Here is a 20,470-nt window from a genome sequence, read left to right on the forward strand (position 1 = left end):
GGGGGGGTGTTTGTTTTTAGCAGCTGTGAGGGAGGAGCTATCTAAAACTTGCATGGATGGCTTAAGATGAAATTTGACTGCCTGAGTCACTAAACTTTTGAATTTATAAGTTTCTGCCTTTTCAAAATTGTGGTAAAACTGGTCTGTTTTAGTACTTATAAACATCAGTGTCTTCATGTTAAATAGGATTCATTAAATATTGAATTAAGGACTAGGTTTAACGCTTCATATAACAGTTGGATTGTAGTATCTTGCTAGTATCTACCGTTTTCCTGTTGCAATTTCCTATAAATTCTTTAGAATTGCACAATCTAACTTTTAGTTTAAGAAACAGAAATAATGTAGGCATTTCAATAGGACAATGTCTACTACAGCAACATTTAGTTTTGAAAACTGAAACCAGCTAGTAAGGTGTACACTAAGTTTAAACCGTTGTATCCATTTTTAAGGGGGTATTTCAACAAACTGAGTTTAATCCCTTTAGTTACCGGGATTATTCACAGTCAAGTAATCTCCCTTAGATGAGGTCTGATACACTAATTACTGTGTGACTGTTCTAATGTTGGTTTGCATTAGTCTGTAATACAGTAGACTTATTAAACTAATCAATTAATCAATGTATTTGTTCTTTATTTATGGGCTTTAGGCTGGAAACTAATTGTAGAACATGGCTATAGGCCTGAGACAAGAATTCTGAAAATTATTTTAGTCTGTTTTCGGACATGAACTGTCAGAGCAGAAGATGGTGAAATTTTTCACATTCAGCAGAAGCTGAGTGTCTCTATATCTTCAGTATGCAGCACTTACATGAACTTAAACCTTAGCTGAGCATTCAGATTTCAGTGTTAAACAGACCTTGGTCCTTATGGCTAGCTATAATCTTCTGTTTGCAGAAGGGACATGCTCTTTGCCTCTAACAAGATGCATCTAATAAGAAATCAAACTTTAAGTGTACTATTGCACTACATTTTCTTCAGAGAACCCTTCTGATCACTGATGAGCAAGTCCAAGCATCCACTTGTAGTACTATGTATTGGGTTTGCATGGCAAGATTTTGGTAGCGGGGGGGCTACAGGGGTGCCTTCTGTGAGAAGCTGCTAGAAGCTTCCCCTATGTCCGATAGAGCCAATGCCAGCCGGCTCCAAGACGGACCTGCCGCTGGCCAAGGCCGAGCCCATCAGCGACAGTGGTAGTGCCTCTGGTATAACATATTTAAGAAGGGGGAAAAGAAGTTATAGGGGTAGCAATTGCAGCTGGAGAGAAGAGTGAGAGAAACAACTCTGCAGACAGCAAGGTCAGTGAAGAAGGAGGGGGAGGAGGTGCTGCAGGCACCGGAGCAGAGATTCCCCTGCAGCCTGTGGTGAAGACCATGGTGAGGCAGGCTGTCCCCCTGCAGCCCATGGAGGTGCATGGTGGAGCAGATATCCACCTGCAGCCCATGGAGGACCCCACGCCGGAGCAGGTGGATGTACCCGAAGGAGGCTGTGACCCTGGGGGAAGCCCGTGCTGGAGCAGGCTCCTGGCAGGACCTGTGGACCCGTAGAGAGAAGATGAGCCCACGCTGGAGCAGGTTTGCTGGCAGGACTTGTGACCCCACGGGGGACCCACACTGGAGCAGTCTGTTCCTGAAGGACTGCACCCTGTGGAAGGGACCCACGCTGGAGCAGTTTGTGAAGAACTGCAGCCCATGGGAAGGACTCACGTTGGAGAAGTTTGTGGAGGACTGTCTCCCGTGGGAGGGACCCCACGCTGGAGCAGGGGAAGAGTGTGAGGAGTCCTCCCCCTGAGGAGGAAGGAGCAGCAGAAACAACGTGTGATGAACTGACCCAAAACCCCCTTCCACGTCCCCCTGTGCCGCTCGGGGGGAGGAGGTAGAAAGTTTGGGAGTAAAGTTAAGCCTGGGAAGAAGGGAGGGGTGGGGGGAAGGTGTTTTTAAGATTTGGTTTTATTGCTCATTATCCTACTCTGATTTGACTAGTAATAAATTAAATTATTTTTTTCCCCGTAAGTTGAGTCTGTTTTGCCTGTGACGATAGTTGCTGAGTGATCTCCCTGTCCTTATCTCGACCCACGAGCCTTTCGTTACATTTTCTCTCCCCTGTCCAGTTGAGGAGGGGAGTGATAGAGCGGCTTTGGTGGGCACCTGGCATCCAGCCAGGGTCAACCCACCACATACTACAAGGAGTAACACGGGATCAAATACATCCCAGTCAGGACATGGCCTAGGCAGGCACTTCTGGTTCTCTGTTGTGGAGGATTTAACTACTGCATCTCATGGTTCATGTGCTGACCAGGGCATCTATGTTATGCCAGTTCTGGTCTGTCATGGGCGGTGACTGGGGCTGCATGGAGTCAGGCTCAGGATGGGGGTTTTTTTGTTTGTTTGTTTGTTTTTTTAGCCTGGAAGTCTGTGAAGTGGCAATGCTTTTTCCAGCATGGAAAACAAAATAGTGGAAATCATTCTGTCAACAGAACTGCTCAAGACTTCTATGTTTTGCAAGCAGCTTTAGCCATTTTTGTCTGTCTTGAGACATTTCCTTATCTTTTGTTACAGAATATCTTGTAGTTAGTTTACTTACACTTCCTTATTTACTGGTTACGCTTCCATAGATAAAAACCAAGGTTAAAGTACAATTCATGTGGCCTAAGGCTTGCTTTATTTCAGTCACTAGTGCTAAGCTCTGGCACAAATTAGTCTTGTCGCTACAGTAGAGAAACTGACTGTGAAACTGTTAACAGGGATTTTACCCTGGCTTTTGTGCAACATGGAAGCCCAAAGGGACTCTTGAGGTATTCACAGGCCTCTTACTGAGGTGCTGGGCGTCTGGGGGTGCTGTTTATTGTTAATAAATACAGGGTATAAGCCCCATTAGCATGTTCTGAGGAACAGAAGTGAGAAAACCTCCCTGCAGGGTACGGCCGCCATGGCCGCACCCGGCGCTGCCTCGGAGGCCGGGCGGGAACGGGGACGCGGGCGGGGCGGACGCCCCGCCCGCGTCCCCGTTCCCGCCCGGCCTCCGAGGCAGCGCCGTCCTCTTTCCCGACCCTCCGCCCCTAGCCCAGCCCGTCGTGGGGAGGCTGGAGGTGCTGCCCGGCCCGAGTGTGGAGCAAGCGCCGGGCCTGGCCGAGGGCCTTTCCTCAGGCGCCGGGTGGAGGCCTCGGCGGTTTGCGCGGCCTTCTGAGGTGAGTGTCGCCTCCGCGCCTCGCGTTGAGGGCCCGGCGGGGCTTGAGGGGCTTGGGGCGGGCTTCGGCTTCTCCTTCTCAGGGTAAGGGAGCCGTAGCTACCAGGTGTAACTGCTGTTAATGTGAAGCACACACGGAGTGCGCCCGTTCCCCTGAAAAACTTTTATTCATCACTTAGGTGCCTTCAGAGTTTTCAAGTAAATTAATCAGTGTGTTTATTTTTCAGGCTCTGAGTAAATTGGCATTTTATCCTTTCAGAAACAAGCCCTGAGATGCCTTCTAAAAACAACCTATCAGCCCATTAAAACACTGTGTGCGCACAGGTATATACATAAAGTGACGTTTGAATCGTGGATCGCTATCTTAAAAGTACCAACGTTTTGAAGAAAGTACATAGTCTGTAAATCCAGTGATAGGATGTGTGGGAATGGTTCAAAGCTGCATCAGGGGAGGTTCAAACTGGACATCAGGAAGCATTTCTTTACCAAGAGGGTGGTCAAACACTGGAACAGGCTTCCTAGAGAGGTGGTCGATGCCCCAACCCTGTCAGTGTTTAAGAGGCATTTGGACAATGCCCTTAGTAACATGCTTTAACTTTTGGTCAGCCCTGAAGTGGTCAGGCAATTGGACTACATGATTGTTGTAGGTTCCTTCCAACTGAACTATTCTATTCTATTCTATCCTAAATCTGCCAATTGTTGACGTCTTTGTGTATGAACATGAGTAACTTTTTCCAGTTTGATTCTGCTTATGCTGTTTTAGGTGAGAATTGTCACTGGAAGCTTCAAGCTTATTGTTTATTTTATCATGTCTGTGAGTTTTGTTTAGCCTTATGAAACCACATGCAGAAGTGCAGGTAACAAAAAGAAGATGCTAAGTTGTAGGTCTATAATTTACATTTTCAAAGAGCTTTAGCATTCAGAATTAAAAAATGCAGAGATATGCTGTATGATACTTTGAGTTGAACTTTCTGAAGGCCTCACTTTCAGCAAAGTCACGGTAACAGTGGTTGGAATTGTATTTATGGTAATGCTGAACAGTTGTACGTACCCACATTTATCACCCATTCTCATTATTTTGTGTGGTTTTTTTTCCTCATGCAGCTTATATTGACAAAAAATTTCAAAAAATGAATCAAGGTCATGACAAAGTTTAGAGGATCATCCTGTGAAAGAGAGTGTTTGAAGAGAAGTGTTGGACCTAGGCTTATAAAGCATGGAAGAATACAAAGTGTTGAAAGTACTAGGAGAGGGATCCTTTGGCAGAGCTCTTCTAGTTCATCATAGAATCAGTGACCAGAAGTATGCAATGAAGGAAATAAGACTTCCTATGGTAAGCGTGACATGTACATCACCTCACCCACCACTTAAAAATTAGAAAAAAAAAGATAATTCTGGATATATTTTTGAAACGCTGAACACTTTTGCTGAGAGTTTTGTGTATTAGACAGTTGCATGGTATGGCTGCTCTATAGCTATGTCTGAGTCCATGTTGGTGATAATAAGTAAAGTAGCAAAATCTGATCCGTTCCAGAAGGTGCGTGGTTACGTTTGAGGAAGTGTAGCACATAGGAAGACACTTACAATGAAACCCTGTTCTTCTGATGCCCTTGGCTGGATTCCCATTGATTTCACTGGAACGCAGATTTCATCTGCAATACCTTATGAGGAAATTAGCCTCATATTATTGCTGGTAATGTTATTCAGGTTACCTTCTCTGCACTTAGCTAACCAAAAAAATCACAAAATGGGAGGCACTGCCTTCATCAAGGCTGAAGCTCAGTTAATACCTGTGCACTTGGCTTTATACTGAGTTCATGCAGTGTAGACTGTCAGCTGTTGCAAAGTCAGTGTGTGCTGCTTTGTTACATAGTTCTGTGTTGTTAAAATAGAAAAAATCATTAACTGAAGTTGGAAAATAACCTCTCAAATTAAAAAAAAAAACAAAAAAAAACCCCAAACCGAAGAAGTCTTCAACTAGTAATAAACGATAGATTAAAAAATGATGGGGTTTTCAGGTTTCTAAATGACTTTTTAAAATAAATGAAGAACAATTCTTAAAAATATTTTCCTTTTGGAAAGTGAGGTGCATCATGTGTATATATGAAAATCCATTAGTGTGACATTTATATAAGTGTACTTACCTTTTCAGTCTTCATCTGCTGTAGAGAACTCTAGGAAGGAAGCAGTTCTTTTGGCTAAAATGAAACATCCAAATATTGTTGCCTATAAAGAATCGTTTGAAGGTAAATATAAAAACTTAGAATATCTTTATTTTGTTTAAAATTGCATAATCTTGAGGGATCAAGATTACTTTTTGTGTTTTTTTATAGTACATTATAAACAAAATACGTTTACTATAATACATAATACATAGCATGTAGTTGGAGCTTTATAGTAACAATAATATACTTACCCTGCTAATGAAATTACTAATCATTCTTAAATTACCTAAAATTTAGCTGATGGACATCTGTATATAGTGATGGAATATTGTGATGATGGCGATCTAATGCAAAAGATTAGACACCAAAGAGGAAAGTTGTTCCCTGAAGATACGGTAAGAAAAGACATTGTTTTGAACCAGGGACCTAAGAATCCTTTTTCATGTAAACTGAAGCACCCTGCACCACATAAAACAAATTATAGATATACGAACACCTTCAAGTACCTTAAATGAAACAAAGTCACTTATAAATAGAATAGAAGCATTATTTCTTTGATAATTTCCAGCAGAACAAGATGAAAATTGGACTGAAAGGAATAAGAAGGAAATTGCTGTCTGCATCTGAGAAATGTGCAGGCAATGTGAAAAATACAGTCAGGTTTGCATGCATAAATTTATGCAATTAAGTAAGAATTTAACACAAACTTCAGCCTTCAGAATTTAAGCACAGTAAGAGGTACTGCTAATGAAAAGTAAATATAGCACTCTGGTGAGATAAATTAAACTAGCCAGGAGACTAAATGCCTGCATATTATGTAGCAGTTACTTGTTTAAATCATTCAGCAGGCATTAACTCCTTTTGTCACAGAGGCTATAAAATTACTTAGGAGAAGGTCCAAAGTGACATTGTAGTGATTGAAAACTACTTCCTGCCACAGTTAGAAGCATCATCTTAGTTAAAATGAAAAGACCAGAATGCTCACCTAATCTAATATTTAGATCGGCCAAGCATCTCTAAGAACTTTATTTTGTACTCGTAAAAAGAATACTTTTCCTTTTAGAAGCAGTATGTTATCTCAGTGTGGTTTTTTGGTTTTGTAATTTGCTAATTTACTGTGAAATTGTAATTGGCATGCTTATAAAGTGCCATGTAGTGACTCCCTAGCTTCATTATAGTTATATATTATTAGGGTTTTCTAGACACAGGTAGCAAACATTCCTTCTGCCATGTTAAAATATACTTTATCTTAAAGAACTCAGTCTTGCATGCTGACTGGAAGCCATTACGCTAGTTACTTTTAACTCCCAGATATTCTGAACATGTTTTTTTTTTTTCTTTCTTAATGTTTTTTTATCTGTTAGTAAAGTATTCATTATATACAGCGTTGAGCTGTTATAACTCTTAGTTACTCTTTTCAGATCCTTCACTGGTTTGTGCAGATGTGCCTGGGTGTGAAGCACATTCATGATAAACGTGTGTTGCACAGGGATATCAAATCCAAGGTGAACAGAGCAAGTTTTGTTGCCATTAATAAACTCTCTTCTGCATGCAAAAGTTCAACTCCCTGTTTCATAACTTCCTGTTACTGCTATGTGCTGTGTTTTTCATTTATGCTTAAGAATATGAGGTTAATGAAATTGTTGAGTGTATGGGATGATGTAATACTGTGGGCATAAACATCATCTAAGTATAGCTATACCCTTCATATCCACACTGCTGATAGCGCTAATTCCTTGTGACAGACTGCATATAAATTAAAACAATAACAGAAGTATAAAATGTGTATGGAGTATGCAGTTTGTAAATATCTTGCCTCTAATTTTTTCTTTTTTACTCTTTCCTAGCAGAAAGATAAAAATTCAGAAGAAAGTGTGACCTTAGTAGTTTGAGTACAGCATAGGGATTGAGGCATTTCTAAGCTCTGATTCTTCCTCTGCTACTGATGCTGGGGCTTTAGGCCCATATAACCTTTCCATCTCCCTTTAAATACAACATAGTTCTTAACTTTTGTTTGGTAGAAGCATTAGGAGAAGCAAGTAAAAGGAAACACAAAGATAAAATATCAGAAGTGATTGTCACTGTGTTTTCTGTATATACAAACTACAGAAATGTTTCCTAGAAGAATATTTAAGTATGTAAATCTGTCCTTCTCTTGAAATGCAGAACGTCTTCCTCACTCAAAATGGAAAAGTCAAGTTGGGAGATTTTGGATCTGCGCGCCTTCTTGCACAGTATGTGGATATGTTCACTGATCTCAGTGGTGTAAAGTTTTATTTTACTATTGATAAATAGTAGAGATCTCTTCAATAATTGCTTTTCATCTGGCGTTTCTTCTTTGTCGTTTTAATAGTCCAGTGTCATATGCTTGCACGTATGTGGGAACTCCTTATTACGTACCTCCAGAAATATGGGAAAGCATGCCATACAACAACAAAAGGTATTCGTGTTTCAGTGGTCATAAATAATGCCTGACCAATGTGCGTCTTTTTATTGTTGTCTCAGTCTGGCTTTGTGGCTTATCCATATTTGGTTTGGAGAAGATATTGAGCTGAGGAATATTTAGAAAGAGGTAATTACAGTTTTTTTAAGATGAAAAGGCCTAAATTCCTCTTTACTTAGGTAACAGTGTACAATATCTTGAGTCTTAAAAGTTTGAAAACTGGTGTGCAGACCTCTGTGCATTTGGGAGAGTAAATATATACATACAAACATACACACATGTATGTATGTATGCACATACATATGTATGTGTTTGTGTCTTTTGGCTGGTCTTATTTTTTAAGCTCTTCTTGCCACTCCTGATAATGTAGGGATAATGGCTACAGAACTGATGACTTACAGAGCCCAGTTATTCTGGTCTTTATGCAAGAACTTCTGAGAGCGTCTTGATAGTACGGTGCTTACAGCTTCCTCCTAGACTCCAAAATACTAAGTCATTTTATATCCCCTCCCCTAGATCTGTTCTGTGACCCTAGTTGTACCTGAACCAAGTGACTCATTTTCCACAGAAGGGAAGAAGCCTTCTAGTGCTGAAGTTTTTTCTGCTTCTCTTGCAAGAAAGGCATCAGTTGCTGCTTGTGCAGGTGGCAGTACTCACGTTGGGTGGAAGGTGATGGGTTTTTTTCTCAGTAGGAGAATTCTCATTGGCAAGGCCAGAATTCCAACTCTCAGAATTAGGATCGTGTGTCTGCCGTCTGATGTTAAGGGCTGTGGAATACAAATGCTTTGAAGTGTAGAAGGATAAATATTGTTGCAGCAACTTGCTTAGGAGACATTCTGGGAATAAAAAGCCAACCACAACTGTATGACAGTCATTCTTTTTTACATCAGGGTGGGATAAAATAAGCAAGATCATTTCCACTGGAGAGGTTAAACACATAATTGTATTGTATTTTATGGTTACTTACATTTGTTTTTAGTTTATTCAATTCAGTTATGTACATGTAATGAATTTCACTTTTTCTAGGCAGGATATTAAATTGTAATTTTTGGCTCAAAATTTCTCATCTTTCTCTATGCCTACAGTGATATATGGTCTCTGGGATGTATTCTATATGAGCTGTGCACTCTTAGACATCCAGTAAGTATAGCTTTATTGCTATCAGAAAAGTTTTGGGATTCCTTAAAATTTAATTAGCAGTTAGCTGGAGTTTGATGGATTCACAGTCAATTATATATTTGACTGACATGTTTGCTGCTGCTTCTGAAAGAGGGAAGTATTGCTCCACCCTTCCCACCCCTCCTCCATTATATGCTTTCTGTTTTTCAGCAGCTCTTCAGACCTACTGGACCCTTCTGTAAAACACTCAATTTTCTAAATTGTTAGAAAACAATTCTTTTTTTCTTTCTCGGTTAATTTTCCTCAATATCAGTGAGGTGATCTGGGGCTTATTAAGGAGTCCAGCAGGTGCCAGACTGGTTCCAGATATCTGCAGGGATGTTGCAATGAGCATTGTGTTTTACAGGATCAAGATGACCACAGAAGATGGAGGCAAGGACACTCAAAATCTTTGCTAATGAGAATATATTGTGTGCAAGTATAGCAAAATATAGTAAGGAATAAGCAATTTTGTACTTCGCATCAGTGATATACCTATTTGCTTATTCTTCAAATCAAACAAGTCACTGTCCAAGCACTATCCTCCTATTGGGACAGCGGGAACCTTGACGGATGGTTCTGTCTTTCTGTCATTTCTGGGACACTGTCTTTTACAGTGTTGATGCTATGCTTCTTATGTGTTAACTTCCTCTGGCTTCTATATACAGACACATGGCTAACATGAGAGCCCTTATCAGGATATGTTTGTTTTGCAAGAAAATGAGATCACCCTAATTTAAGGTCATTTTGTCTTAGTTTTTTATAAGCAGCAGTTTCCTTTCATTGAGCTAATACTATACCTTGAAATCCTGTGTATCAGCAGAAGGTTCTCTACAGCTGCAACTGCTAGCAGTACAAGAGTTTAGAAGTTTATACTGTTCGTGACTGAGTGATAAAGGAGTCTGTGCATAGGTGTGTGTTAGCCTAAGTAGGTCTGTGGCAAGGCTTTGGCAGTGTCACAGCTGTTCAGGGCAGTGCTCAGAGCTGGGATACCAAGGAGTGGAGTATTCTTCCCTTTTTAGCAGCAGTGAAATGTTATGTATCTGGTTTTATGTGATGGTCACGTATGTTCTTGCATAATCTGTCAGAGGTGATATAAAAGGATGCCACACGCTGTGGATGCTTGGCACTTTGCAGCCATGCCAGCGGGGTGTACCGTAAGAAAACTTTCTGCATGGAGATAGAAGTTCTCAGCCATTTTTGCTCAGGCTGTTGCCATCCATGGTTATAGCTGTCCCTGCTGATATTGCCGTCATCTGATGACTTGTACTTGGAAGCAGTAATTCCTGACTGAAGACTGGTTAACAGTCAGCTGAGGAAAATAATAACTTCAGCCATTTCATGTAGATTTGCAAGAGGATATTTGTACCTTGATAGGCTACTTTTGATTATTATTCTTTTTTTTTTAAATTGGTCTGCATCTTTCCTGGCTTACAGTTTCAGTCTTGCAGTTTGATTCTGATCTCAAGTATATGAAGTAAAGGACACTAAGATGATCCAAATTTTCTCAATGCTATATTCCTACAAAAATAAAATTTGAACAATCCTGAATTTATAGGAGTAACTTCCACCTGGTTTCCAGTTGTACAGGTTATTGTTTGCAGTGTCCATTATGATCTGGTTTTAGTCAGAGTTTTTATGCAAACTGTGATGTTTTCATTCTCAGCAAATTATATTTCTGTCATTGTTAACATAAATAAATGCCTATGTGATAGCCCTACAAAATGTAAAGGAAAGTTACTGATGTGTTCATTCAGGGTCATTATTCCACACCTGAATTAGAGCCCTGAAACTGTCAAACTGGGAGCCAAATCAGTATGGTAATAGCGAGCCTACATAGATACACACCATGCATTTTTATATAATAAATGTTAAAGTTGCTCTTAAATTATGTCAGCTTCCTTTTACCTTATGCTTAAACTTCATGCTCTGATGTTAATTTATTTTTAATGCAGTTTCAAGCCAATAGCTGGAAACATCTCATCCTTAAGATATGCAAAGGGTCCTACAATCCACTACCATCTCACTATTCCTATGAACTTCATTACTTAATAAAACAGATGTTTAAGAGAAATCCCAAGAATCGTCCATCAGCCAGTACTATTCTTGCAAGAGGTTGCTTAACCAAACTTATCAAAAATTGTTTGCCTTCTGAGGTATGGTATATTCTTTGTCTCTAGATTTAAACAATAGTATCTACATTTTAGATACTAAATCAGTTTCTTTTGTAGTTTGTTAGTGTATAACAATATGAAATGTAGTGTTGTGTATGTCCTACTCTAAAACCGTAAATACAGTTGTAGACTTCTCAGAAAACTGAGTTTTTAGAAGGGTTTGTTTTGAAAAGAAAAGTTGAATATTGACATGATGCTGCTAAAATTAGATATTGTTAGCTGTTAGCTGTAACAGTGCTTTTGTATAGTATGTCTATTTTTAACAAATAGCATACACAATAATTTGAGAAAGGTTAAAATGGTACAGTACTTGCATCTCTTCATACACATTTCAGATGACAAATGAGTTTGAGCAGGTATTAAAGGAAACCAAGAAACATGAAGGCAATGCAGCAAGACCAAAGGGTAAGTCAGCAACGTTTTTCTTGGTGTAAGGAATGACAAAATGACTAGGAATTGTAAGATCTTAAATACAGCTATAAAACATTAGTGTTATATGTTCAAATCTACTTTTAATTATTTCAAAATCTAATATTATTGAACTTGTATGGAAAAATGCTTGAAGGGCGTAAATTATATTCCAGCATGAGAAGTACAGTGCAGAGCTACAATACATACATGTGAGTCTTAAGACTTGTGCTAGAATTAAACCTTTCAATTTTAAAATGAGCAAAACTTTTAGCTGTTGCATATATTTTTCAATATGACAGTGCTTTCTTTCCCAGAATATGGTGAAACAAGTTATTTTCATTATTTAATTTTTAGAGAGAATGTTGGATTTTCTTCTTCTGCATAAATTTAGCTACACCAAAATCTGTACACATTTGGAACTGAATAGTAGAGGGACTCCCTCTTGAGAATGAGCTATGTTGACAGAAGTGTGAAGAAGCTTTCACATAATTGTCATTGCTTGGTTCAGTGGTGTTGCTGTCACACCTCTGGAATACCACTTTACCACAAATGTTTGCTAAAGGTATTAACTCTTGAACCTGTTCCTTAATGTATCAGGTAATGTCATGGCTGGTGGAAGCTCAGATAATAAGAAAGAAAATAGGGTAAGTATTCAAATATAAACATAATATTTGTATTTTAGTAATTTAGAATGTTCTGTATTATAGAAAAGTTCATATGGAAAATGCTATTAGTATGCTAAACCACAGATCAGCCTACTAGGTCAGCTGTCATCTGTGTTCAGATTGCAGAGTTTTCCTGTGCATTTCCCACCGCTGTAACTTTTTGATGCTTCCCACATTTAGTTTAGTTCCAAAGTGGATTTCCTTATAGCCCTGTCAACCCCCCCCCCCCCCCCCCCCCCCCCCAAACCCATCTCCTGTTTTTCTAAGTTTTGGGACACTGCAAAAATTGATGCATTTTCTTTGCTTTAGGGACACATTTTGAACAGGCTGCTGTGGAAACAGTCTAGTCTGGACATAATTCACCCTAGGTTTTAGGGCCCATGTGAGATTTCAGGTGAGGAGAATTAAGTCACATGTAGCCAAGAAGTCACCCATGGGTACATTATAGCACAGCCTGGCTCAGCCATATTGAGTGTATTTTTCAAAACATGTTGCCAGTAGGGCTTTTTTTTTTTTCTTTTAATAGACCTGTCAATCTGAGAAGCTTAATATTTGGGTACGTCTTGTTGTCCCTGGCAATATGACTTATCTATCTTTATATTGCTACTGTTCTTAAATGTAAAAAAATAAAACCACAAATTGCATCAAGTAACTACATATGTGCTTAGCTTCAAAAACTGAGATTGTCAAAAAAGGGCACGCAGCATGAAATGCTGTGCAGTAATAGATACAGTGCAATTGCAGTCGGCTTCATGGTGTCAGTGGTTTAGCTTTCAGATTTTTAGGCGAGCCATTTAGTAGCAAAACTAAAATAATTAATGCCATGTTAACATTACTGCTTTTTTTTTCTCGACAAGGATAATGATTAATACAGTCTTTATTCTTTTAAAGCAAAGTAAAGGTGAAAGCAAGCATAGCCCCTTAGAAAGGAAAAATATTACTAAGGATTTAAGTGAAAGCACAAAGGAACAAAGGAAATCTGATGACGAGGGTAAGTTTTATAGTTTTAAGGCTGATGCATTTCCTTCTGTGTAGTGATATCTAAATGTCAATGATCCAGCCATTTAAACAGGTAGAGCATACAAGTCTGCACCTATAGAAAACCATGCCACTGTCTGTTACTTCTGCAATTATATTGATTCTTACTGCTCATCTGAGATTAAAAAAAAAAATTAAAAAAAATAAAAAATCTTGGCCAAAGTGTTAAAAAATGACTGTTTGAAAACATTTGGTATAGAGTAAATGTATGGGGAACTCTTACCAAGTTCAGACTTGTACCCACAGAATCAAACGTCACTGTTAGTGAAGTGCTGTATGCTTAGAACTAGTTTGCATGGACAGAGAATCAAGTTAGATGCTGGTTATCATCCTTTTTTTGTTGCAATCACAGTAGAAACTTCTGATGTCCTCCCAGGAATTACTGATTTGTCACATCCTCATAGGAGGCAATGGGAAAAGAAGATATCCAATACTGTAGTGGATGTCCTGGAAAATGCATCCTTGCTTTCTTCTAGTTTTGCATCTGAAGAGGCTAAAAGTAAGATTTAATTAAATGTGGTTTTAATTCAAGTAATATCAGTGGTTCTTTACAGCTTTTAAAAGCCAAAACTTTACAGGGCATATTTAAAATGATGTAAAAATAATTTTAAAATATTTTATTAACAAACACTCAAAAAGTCCACTGTGCTGAAGAGAATTTCTTAGTGGTCTTGTGTGACAGGAGGATTGCAGAGAGTGATGAAAGCTATTAGCAACCCTAAAATTATAATAATTGCTAAGAAATTATCCTACCAACCCTCCTCTTAATATGCCGTTTGTGGGGGTAACACTGAGGAATTCACTTGACGTAGAATGCAGCTGCCTGTCTTTCAAGTACAGCATACTATTGGGAGCACATAACATCCGTACCTCTGCTTCTGTTGTCATGTAACATACAGATAATGCCAATGACAAGAACAATTAATGATGTACCTCAGATGTGAGGCAGAGATTCTTCTTCCACATCAACAGCTTTTAATTAGAACACTTAACATGGGGTTTCTTCTGAAAAATGTTTCAATTTTAAAATGCCCCACACTCTATGCGATTGTTACAATTATTTCATGTGATTATGGATATATATTCTAAGTAAATGTGAATAGACGCTATTGAAATAAATAATCAAGATATGAGTAGTCAGAAAATTCCCAAGCTGTAGTAGGAGCGTTACATGATAATTATATGCAGGGCAAGGGAAGAGGACAGAAGAATGCATGTATTTAGGTGTTCTGCTATTAAAAGGCACAAAAGTGGCCACAGGCTCCATTTTGTGAGATTTATAGAGCCACCAAATACGCTTGCAGAGACTCTGACTCCTCATACCCCTCAGCCAGTTTCTGCTGGCTCCCTGCTAGCAGAAGGCTCCACTGTGGCCTTCTGTAATTTTCTTTCCTCTTAATGCTGATGGTGTCAACCTCAGCATGTTGAGAGGTCAGCAGTGCTACAGATGGAAACATCTAGACTCTTCCTGTATTTCTCTCTTGAATGTGATCTTTGTAAGCCACACTGCTAATGCAATTTTGTCTAAGTAGTATTTATTAATGATTTTATACCTAGGTGGCTGTGTTATAAACTACAGTGAAAACAAGCCACGTAAGCAGTGGAATAAGGAAACTCCTCACACCCTGATGAACATTCTCAGTAACGCAGATGTCAGCTTAGCATTTAAAACATACACAATTTACAAACCAGGTAAGTCCCCAGTTTGCGGGCAAACATTTTTGCAAACAGGTTTATTAATAAATACTTTTTTTTTTCCCCACATACATAGCCCCTATGTATAGAGCTTGTGCACTTGAGTTCATGTGACAAGAGGCTGTTTTGTTTTTTTTAAAGTTTGCCAAATGAAATGTGGGCTTACAAAAATCCAAGCTGAGAATTCATGAGTGATTATACATCTCCACTAGATCTCTTTATGAAGAACTGTCACTTGCAGCTCAATAGCTGAATAAGGATGTGACAAAAATGCAGCGACTGCAGAGCCATGTGTTCTCCATCCTGCTAAGCGGTCTGGTGTATCCGTTAAGGAGGTGCCATAAATAGGCTGTAGCCCCATCAGCTAAATCCATCTTCACGAAGTCAGTAGTGCCCTGTTTTGAAGACAGGATGGTAAGATGGCATGGCACAAGATAACTGTAGTCTATAGATGTGCACAGCCACAGTCATAAATACTTGCTCTGCACCTCAGTTGCATTATTAGTTTATCTCCCCACTTAAAATAGGTAACAGCTTGTATTGGAATCTGCTAAGAACTGGGGACAAATTAGAAAGACTATATTGTATTATATTCTAAATAATTTTATTTTTAAAGTACTTTGGTGACATTTTCATCTTTATATTTTCAAAGCTTCTGAAAATATATTAAGAGGTCCGCTTTCTGATGAAACTGAAGCAGCTGATGAAGTAGATGGTGAACATGAAGCTATTGTCATAGATTCTGAGAGACTTGAGCCTAGATCTGATGAAGATGACACGTATGTCCAAATGACATCCTTGTATTTTTGTTTTCTTTGGTTCCTCAAAGTGATTTTTCCAAAAAGACATTCCCCTGGGAAAAAAAAAAATTCTCAGCATCTAAATCCATCCTTCTCTTACATAACGATACTAAAATTTAGTAGCATTTGATATCTTACAGGTTTTCTTTGCTATTTTTATAGTTATTGATGGTGTTGAGATGAAACAGGTTGCTTGTTATTAGCAGATATGCTAATAATTTGCTGATGACTTTGCAAAAATGAAAGCTTGAGATGAAATTAGATCCACAGTAAAGTGCAAAACCTTCTTGCATCAAACATCTTTGTACTCTGACCTTAAAATCGGATAACCAGTGGCAAAACCACTTGCCTAGTGGTATGTTTGCTGTGTTTGTTATTCTTCCTACTCTCTCATGCATAGTGCAATAAAGTCACTTTGGTACCTACTTATTGAGACATATTTCTAGAAACTTTAACTTCTGTGTTCAATTTATGTTAGTGACCCACTTCTGTTTTTGAAAGAGCAGAGTGTACATCAACACATTCTGAACAGAAATACTGTATTTTACAGATGTGTGTATGCTTTGGGGGGGTTCTTGGATTCTCAGAATCTCAGTTTATGTCATTGTTTATTTTTGTGGCACTTGGAGATGAACTACTTAGGCATGTGTTAGTGCAGTTCAGCTGCAAGCTGTTAATATCAGCACATTTGCAGTCTCTTAGTATATGCATTTGTTTTTGCTTTTGATAAAACTTATTTGGGTAAATTCAAAAGAGAACATCTATTGGTTCCTTAATCACAATGGTGCAGGAAATAAGTCTCTCGTGTTGATATTCTTAACATAATTTCTCCTAGTTTTAGGGTAATTTTAGGGGGAAAAAGGCAAATAAAGCTTTATAAAGTTGTATTTTGCTTTGCAAAATAACGTTTTGAAACCTATTTTCAGGGACTTCGAGGAAGATGACCCAGACTGGGTGTCAGAACTGAAAATGATATTGAAACACAGTGACTGAAAACTTGAATTTACCTACAATAACAGAAGTTAAGCTTGCCAGTATTTATAATCCAAATCGTTGTTAACAGTTGTATTTATTAATAAAATTATTTCAGTCAAAAAATTCTGAGTGGGCATGTTTTCTGTATCACAAAACTGAGGGTGGAAAATGCATAACAAACTTTTTTAGCTAGAACACTTGCAAATAACTAAACAAGTCTAGATATTAAACGTATTTGGAGTTGGTAGTAGCTTTGCAGAAATGTTCAGTCAAAAGCATTAGTGCTAATAGCATTGTTCAAATTGCCTCCTTGTCATATTTCAAAGAGGTGGTGTAACACTATTGGAATGTGTAAAGTTTTTCTTCCTGACTACATACTGAAATACTACATTGTGGTGGGTTGACCCTGGCTGGACGCTAGGTGCCCACCAAAGCCGCTCTATCACTCCCCTCCTCAACTGGACAGGGGAGAGAAATAAAATGAAAGGCTCATGGGTCGAGATAAGGACAGGGAGATCACTCAGCAATTACCGTCACGGGCAAAACAGACTCGACTTGGGGAAAAATTAATTTAATTTATTACCAAGCAAATCAGAGTAGGGTAATGACAAATAAAAATTAAATCTTAAAAACACCTTCCCCCCACCCCTCCCTTCTTCCCAGGCTTAACGTTACTCCCCATTTTCTCTACCTCCTCCCCCAGCAGCACAGGGGGATGGGGAATGGGGGTTGTGGTCAGTTCATCACACGGTGTTTCTGCTGCTCCTTCCTCTTCAGGGGGAGGACTCCTCACACTCTTCCCCTGCTCCAGCGTGGGGTCCCTCCCACGGGAGACAGTCCTCCACAAACTTCTCCAACGTGAGTCCTTCCCATGGGCTGCAGTTCTTCACAAACTGCTCCAGTGTGGGTCCCTTCCACAGGGTGCAGCCCTTCAGGAACAGACTGCTCCAGCGTGGGTCCCTCGCGGGGTCACAAGCCCTGCCAGCAAACCTGCTCCAGTGTGGGCTCCTCTCTCCACAGGGCCACGGGTCCTGCCAGGAGCCTGCTCCAGTGGGGGCTTCCCATGGGGTCACAGCCTCCTTCAGGTGCATCCACCTGCTCCGGCATGGGGTCCTCCATGGGCTGCAGGTGGATACCTGCTCCACCGTGGACCTCCATGGGCTGCAGGGGGACAGCCTGCCTCACCATGGTCTTCACCACAGGCTGCAGGGGAATCTCTGCTCCGGCGCCTGGAGCACCTCCTCCCCCTCCTTCTTCCCTGACCTTGGTGTCTGCAGAGTTGTTCCTCACATATTCTCACTCCTCTCTCTCACTGCAATTGCTGCTGCGCAGTAACTTTTCTGCTTTCTTGACTATGTTATCCCAGAGGCGCTGCGACCGTCGCTGATGGGCTCCGCCTTGGCCAGCGGCAGGTCCATCTTGGAGCCGGCTGGCATTGGCTCTATCGGACATAGGGGAAGCTTCTAGCAGCTTCTCACAGAAGCCACCCCTGTAGCCCCCCCACTACCAAAACCTTGCCACGCAAACCCCATACATACATAGTAGGAATAACTGATCTTTTCTGAAGGGCATATTATGGAAAACATTTAGCTATGCTAAATATTTGAGGCTTTAGTTCATGCAATTATTAATCCTCTGAAAAACCTTGAGCCTGAGCTTTTGCCTTAATTACTTCAATGAAAAGGTTTTTATATATGCCATTGCATGTGTGGAAGGACGCTAATTTGTTCATAAATAAGGGCGAATTTTCCGATTTTGATGAGACACATTTCTGCTGCAGAAAGCATTATGGGCAATGTCATATTTGGGCTCTGTGCTGGGTACTGGGTACTAGTCATTTTACAAAAGGAGCATGGCAGGGGAGAGCAGAAACGCTCTCAGCAGAATTCTCCTGGGGAAGCTGTTCTGGACAGTGTCCATGTAATAAATAATATTAAAGAATAATATATAAGAAAAGCTTTAGGAAATCTGTAGATTTGGTATGGAGCTATTTCATACCTCACCTGCGGTGTTGCACATAGGCTGGTACGTGAGGCTCCGCCAAGGATTCAAAAACTTGAGGCAGCCGAGATTTTCTTTTGGGCCACCCTACTCCTGTTACTGACCACCCAAAGCAAAAGACGCTCGTCGTGGGAGGAAGGTGCGGTTTGCGTGAGGGAAATAAGGCTCCGGCTCCTTCCCACGGGCACTCGCCGTTCCTGGCGGCCGCTCCGTGGCTGCGGGCGCTGCCGCCGCCCGGGTTCAAACGCCACACCTCCGTCCCGGGGGCGCGGAGCCCGGGGAGGGCTCCTCCTCCTGGCCCTGGGGGCTCCGGAGCCGGCTGGGCGCACGCAGGTATCGCGTCCCCCCCCGCGTTGGGCCAGGCCGGGTCTGGCCGAGCCGAGCGGAACCGGGCCGGGCCGCAGGGGAGTGAGGCGCCGGCAAGGGCTGCCCGGCTGGTTCGCCCCGTCGCCATGGCGACGGCACCACAGCCGGGGCGGGAAGGGCGGAGGAGAGCGATCCCCCGGGGGGGCGAGCAGAGCGGAACCCCGCCGGCTTCCCCTTCCGGTGCCACCTGAGGTGCCTCTCCCCCAGCCCCGAGCACCTGTGACTCGTAGACCACCACCCGTGACTTTGTGTAGGTCCTGCTGCGAGGGAGGCGGTGGCCGCCTCCACCGTCACCCCCGACGGGTGGTGGCGGTCGAGCCCCACCACCCTGCCCGGGGTCTGGCCCTGCCGCCCTCACCTCCCCAGCGCCCCGCTTCCATTAAGCTGCCCGCTGAGGCAAGGCCCTGGGCGCTGAGAGGCCTGGATGTATCGCAGGCCGAGGGCAGCCTGGTGGGCGAGGGGGCCGGGCCCTGGCAGGCAGCACACCCCTGTCCGAGGGCAGCTCGTCACGCCTGTGTGAGAGGCCCACCTGTCCCGAGTGGCTGCTTCTCACCGCTGACTATGAACAGGAGCTGGCTCTGACCCAAACACTTAAATTAGAAATGCCTGAAGGTCACCCTGCTTGAGATGTCAAAGTGGTCCTTGGAAACTGCCGGTCATGGAGCCCACACAGGCTCCCGAGGTAGCCTGTGACAGAGCTTGCCTGGCCTTCCTGACAGGGAAAGACTAGTATCTTAGCAAATCTCCCTTGCTAAAACTCAGGCCAACTAGTAAGAACAGTTTTATAGTGTTTGCTCATATCTAGCTATGTAAGTTTGCTTATGGATACGTTGCAAGTACCCAGTGACATTACCGTTCCTGCCAGAGGTTTCCAGACGACTGCTCGTGCCCGAGTGCGCTTGGCTGTGGTCTCCTGCAAAATGCAGTGGCTTTTCATTTTGCTGCCAACATTAAATCACATTAGTTTAAACTAAATCAACATGAAATAGATTATAATTGTATTTTTTCTATTAAAAGAACAATTCTGCAGTATTCTTAACTTCAGGAAATAATGAGTCAGACTTTCCAAAATCCTATCATAATCTTACATAGTACTTTCTCCTACCTTCTCATGTTTTAACTTCAGAGTGTACTAGGACTAAGCTTCAAGCTTTTCTTATGAGACACTCATAAACTTCCTGCTTATTTAAAGTTCAGATCCGCAATAATTTGCAGACTTCCAGGAGATGACATTTTTAGGAAGAAGCAGCAGCAGTAATAAAAGTGTGATAAAAATGACAGTCTTAAAAGGTAGTGTCTATTTCAGTAGTACAAACTCAGATATTACAGCACTGACTACATGCAATACTAATTTGGGGACTTTTTTATTTTAGACACTGCTTTAAGACGAAGACATC

The 20,470-nt window shown here is 41.1% G+C and overlaps 1 protein-coding gene across 1 annotated transcript; it reads left to right on the plus strand.

The window, feature by feature from the left end:
- Positions 1–3,156: 3,156 nt before the first annotated feature.
- On the plus strand, positions 3,157–16,815 carry NEK3 (NIMA related kinase 3). Its single transcript, XM_050900332.1, has 17 exons — positions 3,157–3,183; positions 3,442–3,506; positions 4,287–4,515; positions 5,335–5,428; positions 5,645–5,742; positions 6,769–6,852; positions 7,514–7,581; positions 7,701–7,787; positions 8,876–8,930; positions 10,904–11,104; positions 11,458–11,527; positions 12,131–12,177; positions 13,090–13,189; positions 13,589–13,735; positions 14,794–14,928; positions 15,584–15,710; positions 16,658–16,815. The coding sequence occupies exons 3-17, from the start codon at positions 4,399–4,401 to the stop codon at positions 16,722–16,724; spliced, it is 1,497 nt and encodes a 498-aa protein (XP_050756289.1). The 5' UTR covers positions 3,157–3,183; positions 3,442–3,506; positions 4,287–4,398; the 3' UTR covers positions 16,725–16,815.
- Positions 16,816–20,470: the final 3,655 nt, after the last annotated feature.

Source organism: Gymnogyps californianus, chromosome 1 (assembly GCF_018139145.2).
Source record: "Gymnogyps californianus isolate 813 chromosome 1, ASM1813914v2, whole genome shotgun sequence".
Taxonomy (NCBI): Eukaryota; Metazoa; Chordata; class Aves; order Accipitriformes; family Cathartidae; genus Gymnogyps; species Gymnogyps californianus.

Coding starts and splice junctions, on each gene's coding strand:
- NEK3 (XM_050900332.1), top strand. CDS start 4,399: ATGGAAGAATACAAAGTGTTGAAAGTACTAGGAGAGGGATCCTTTGGC. Junction 11,105..11,457: donor AAAATTGTTTGCCTTCTGAG/GTATGGTATATT, acceptor TACACATTTCAG/ATGACAAATGAGTTTGAGCA. Junction 12,178..13,089: donor ATAATAAGAAAGAAAATAGG/GTAAGTATTCAA, acceptor ATTCTTTTAAAG/CAAAGTAAAGGTGAAAGCAA.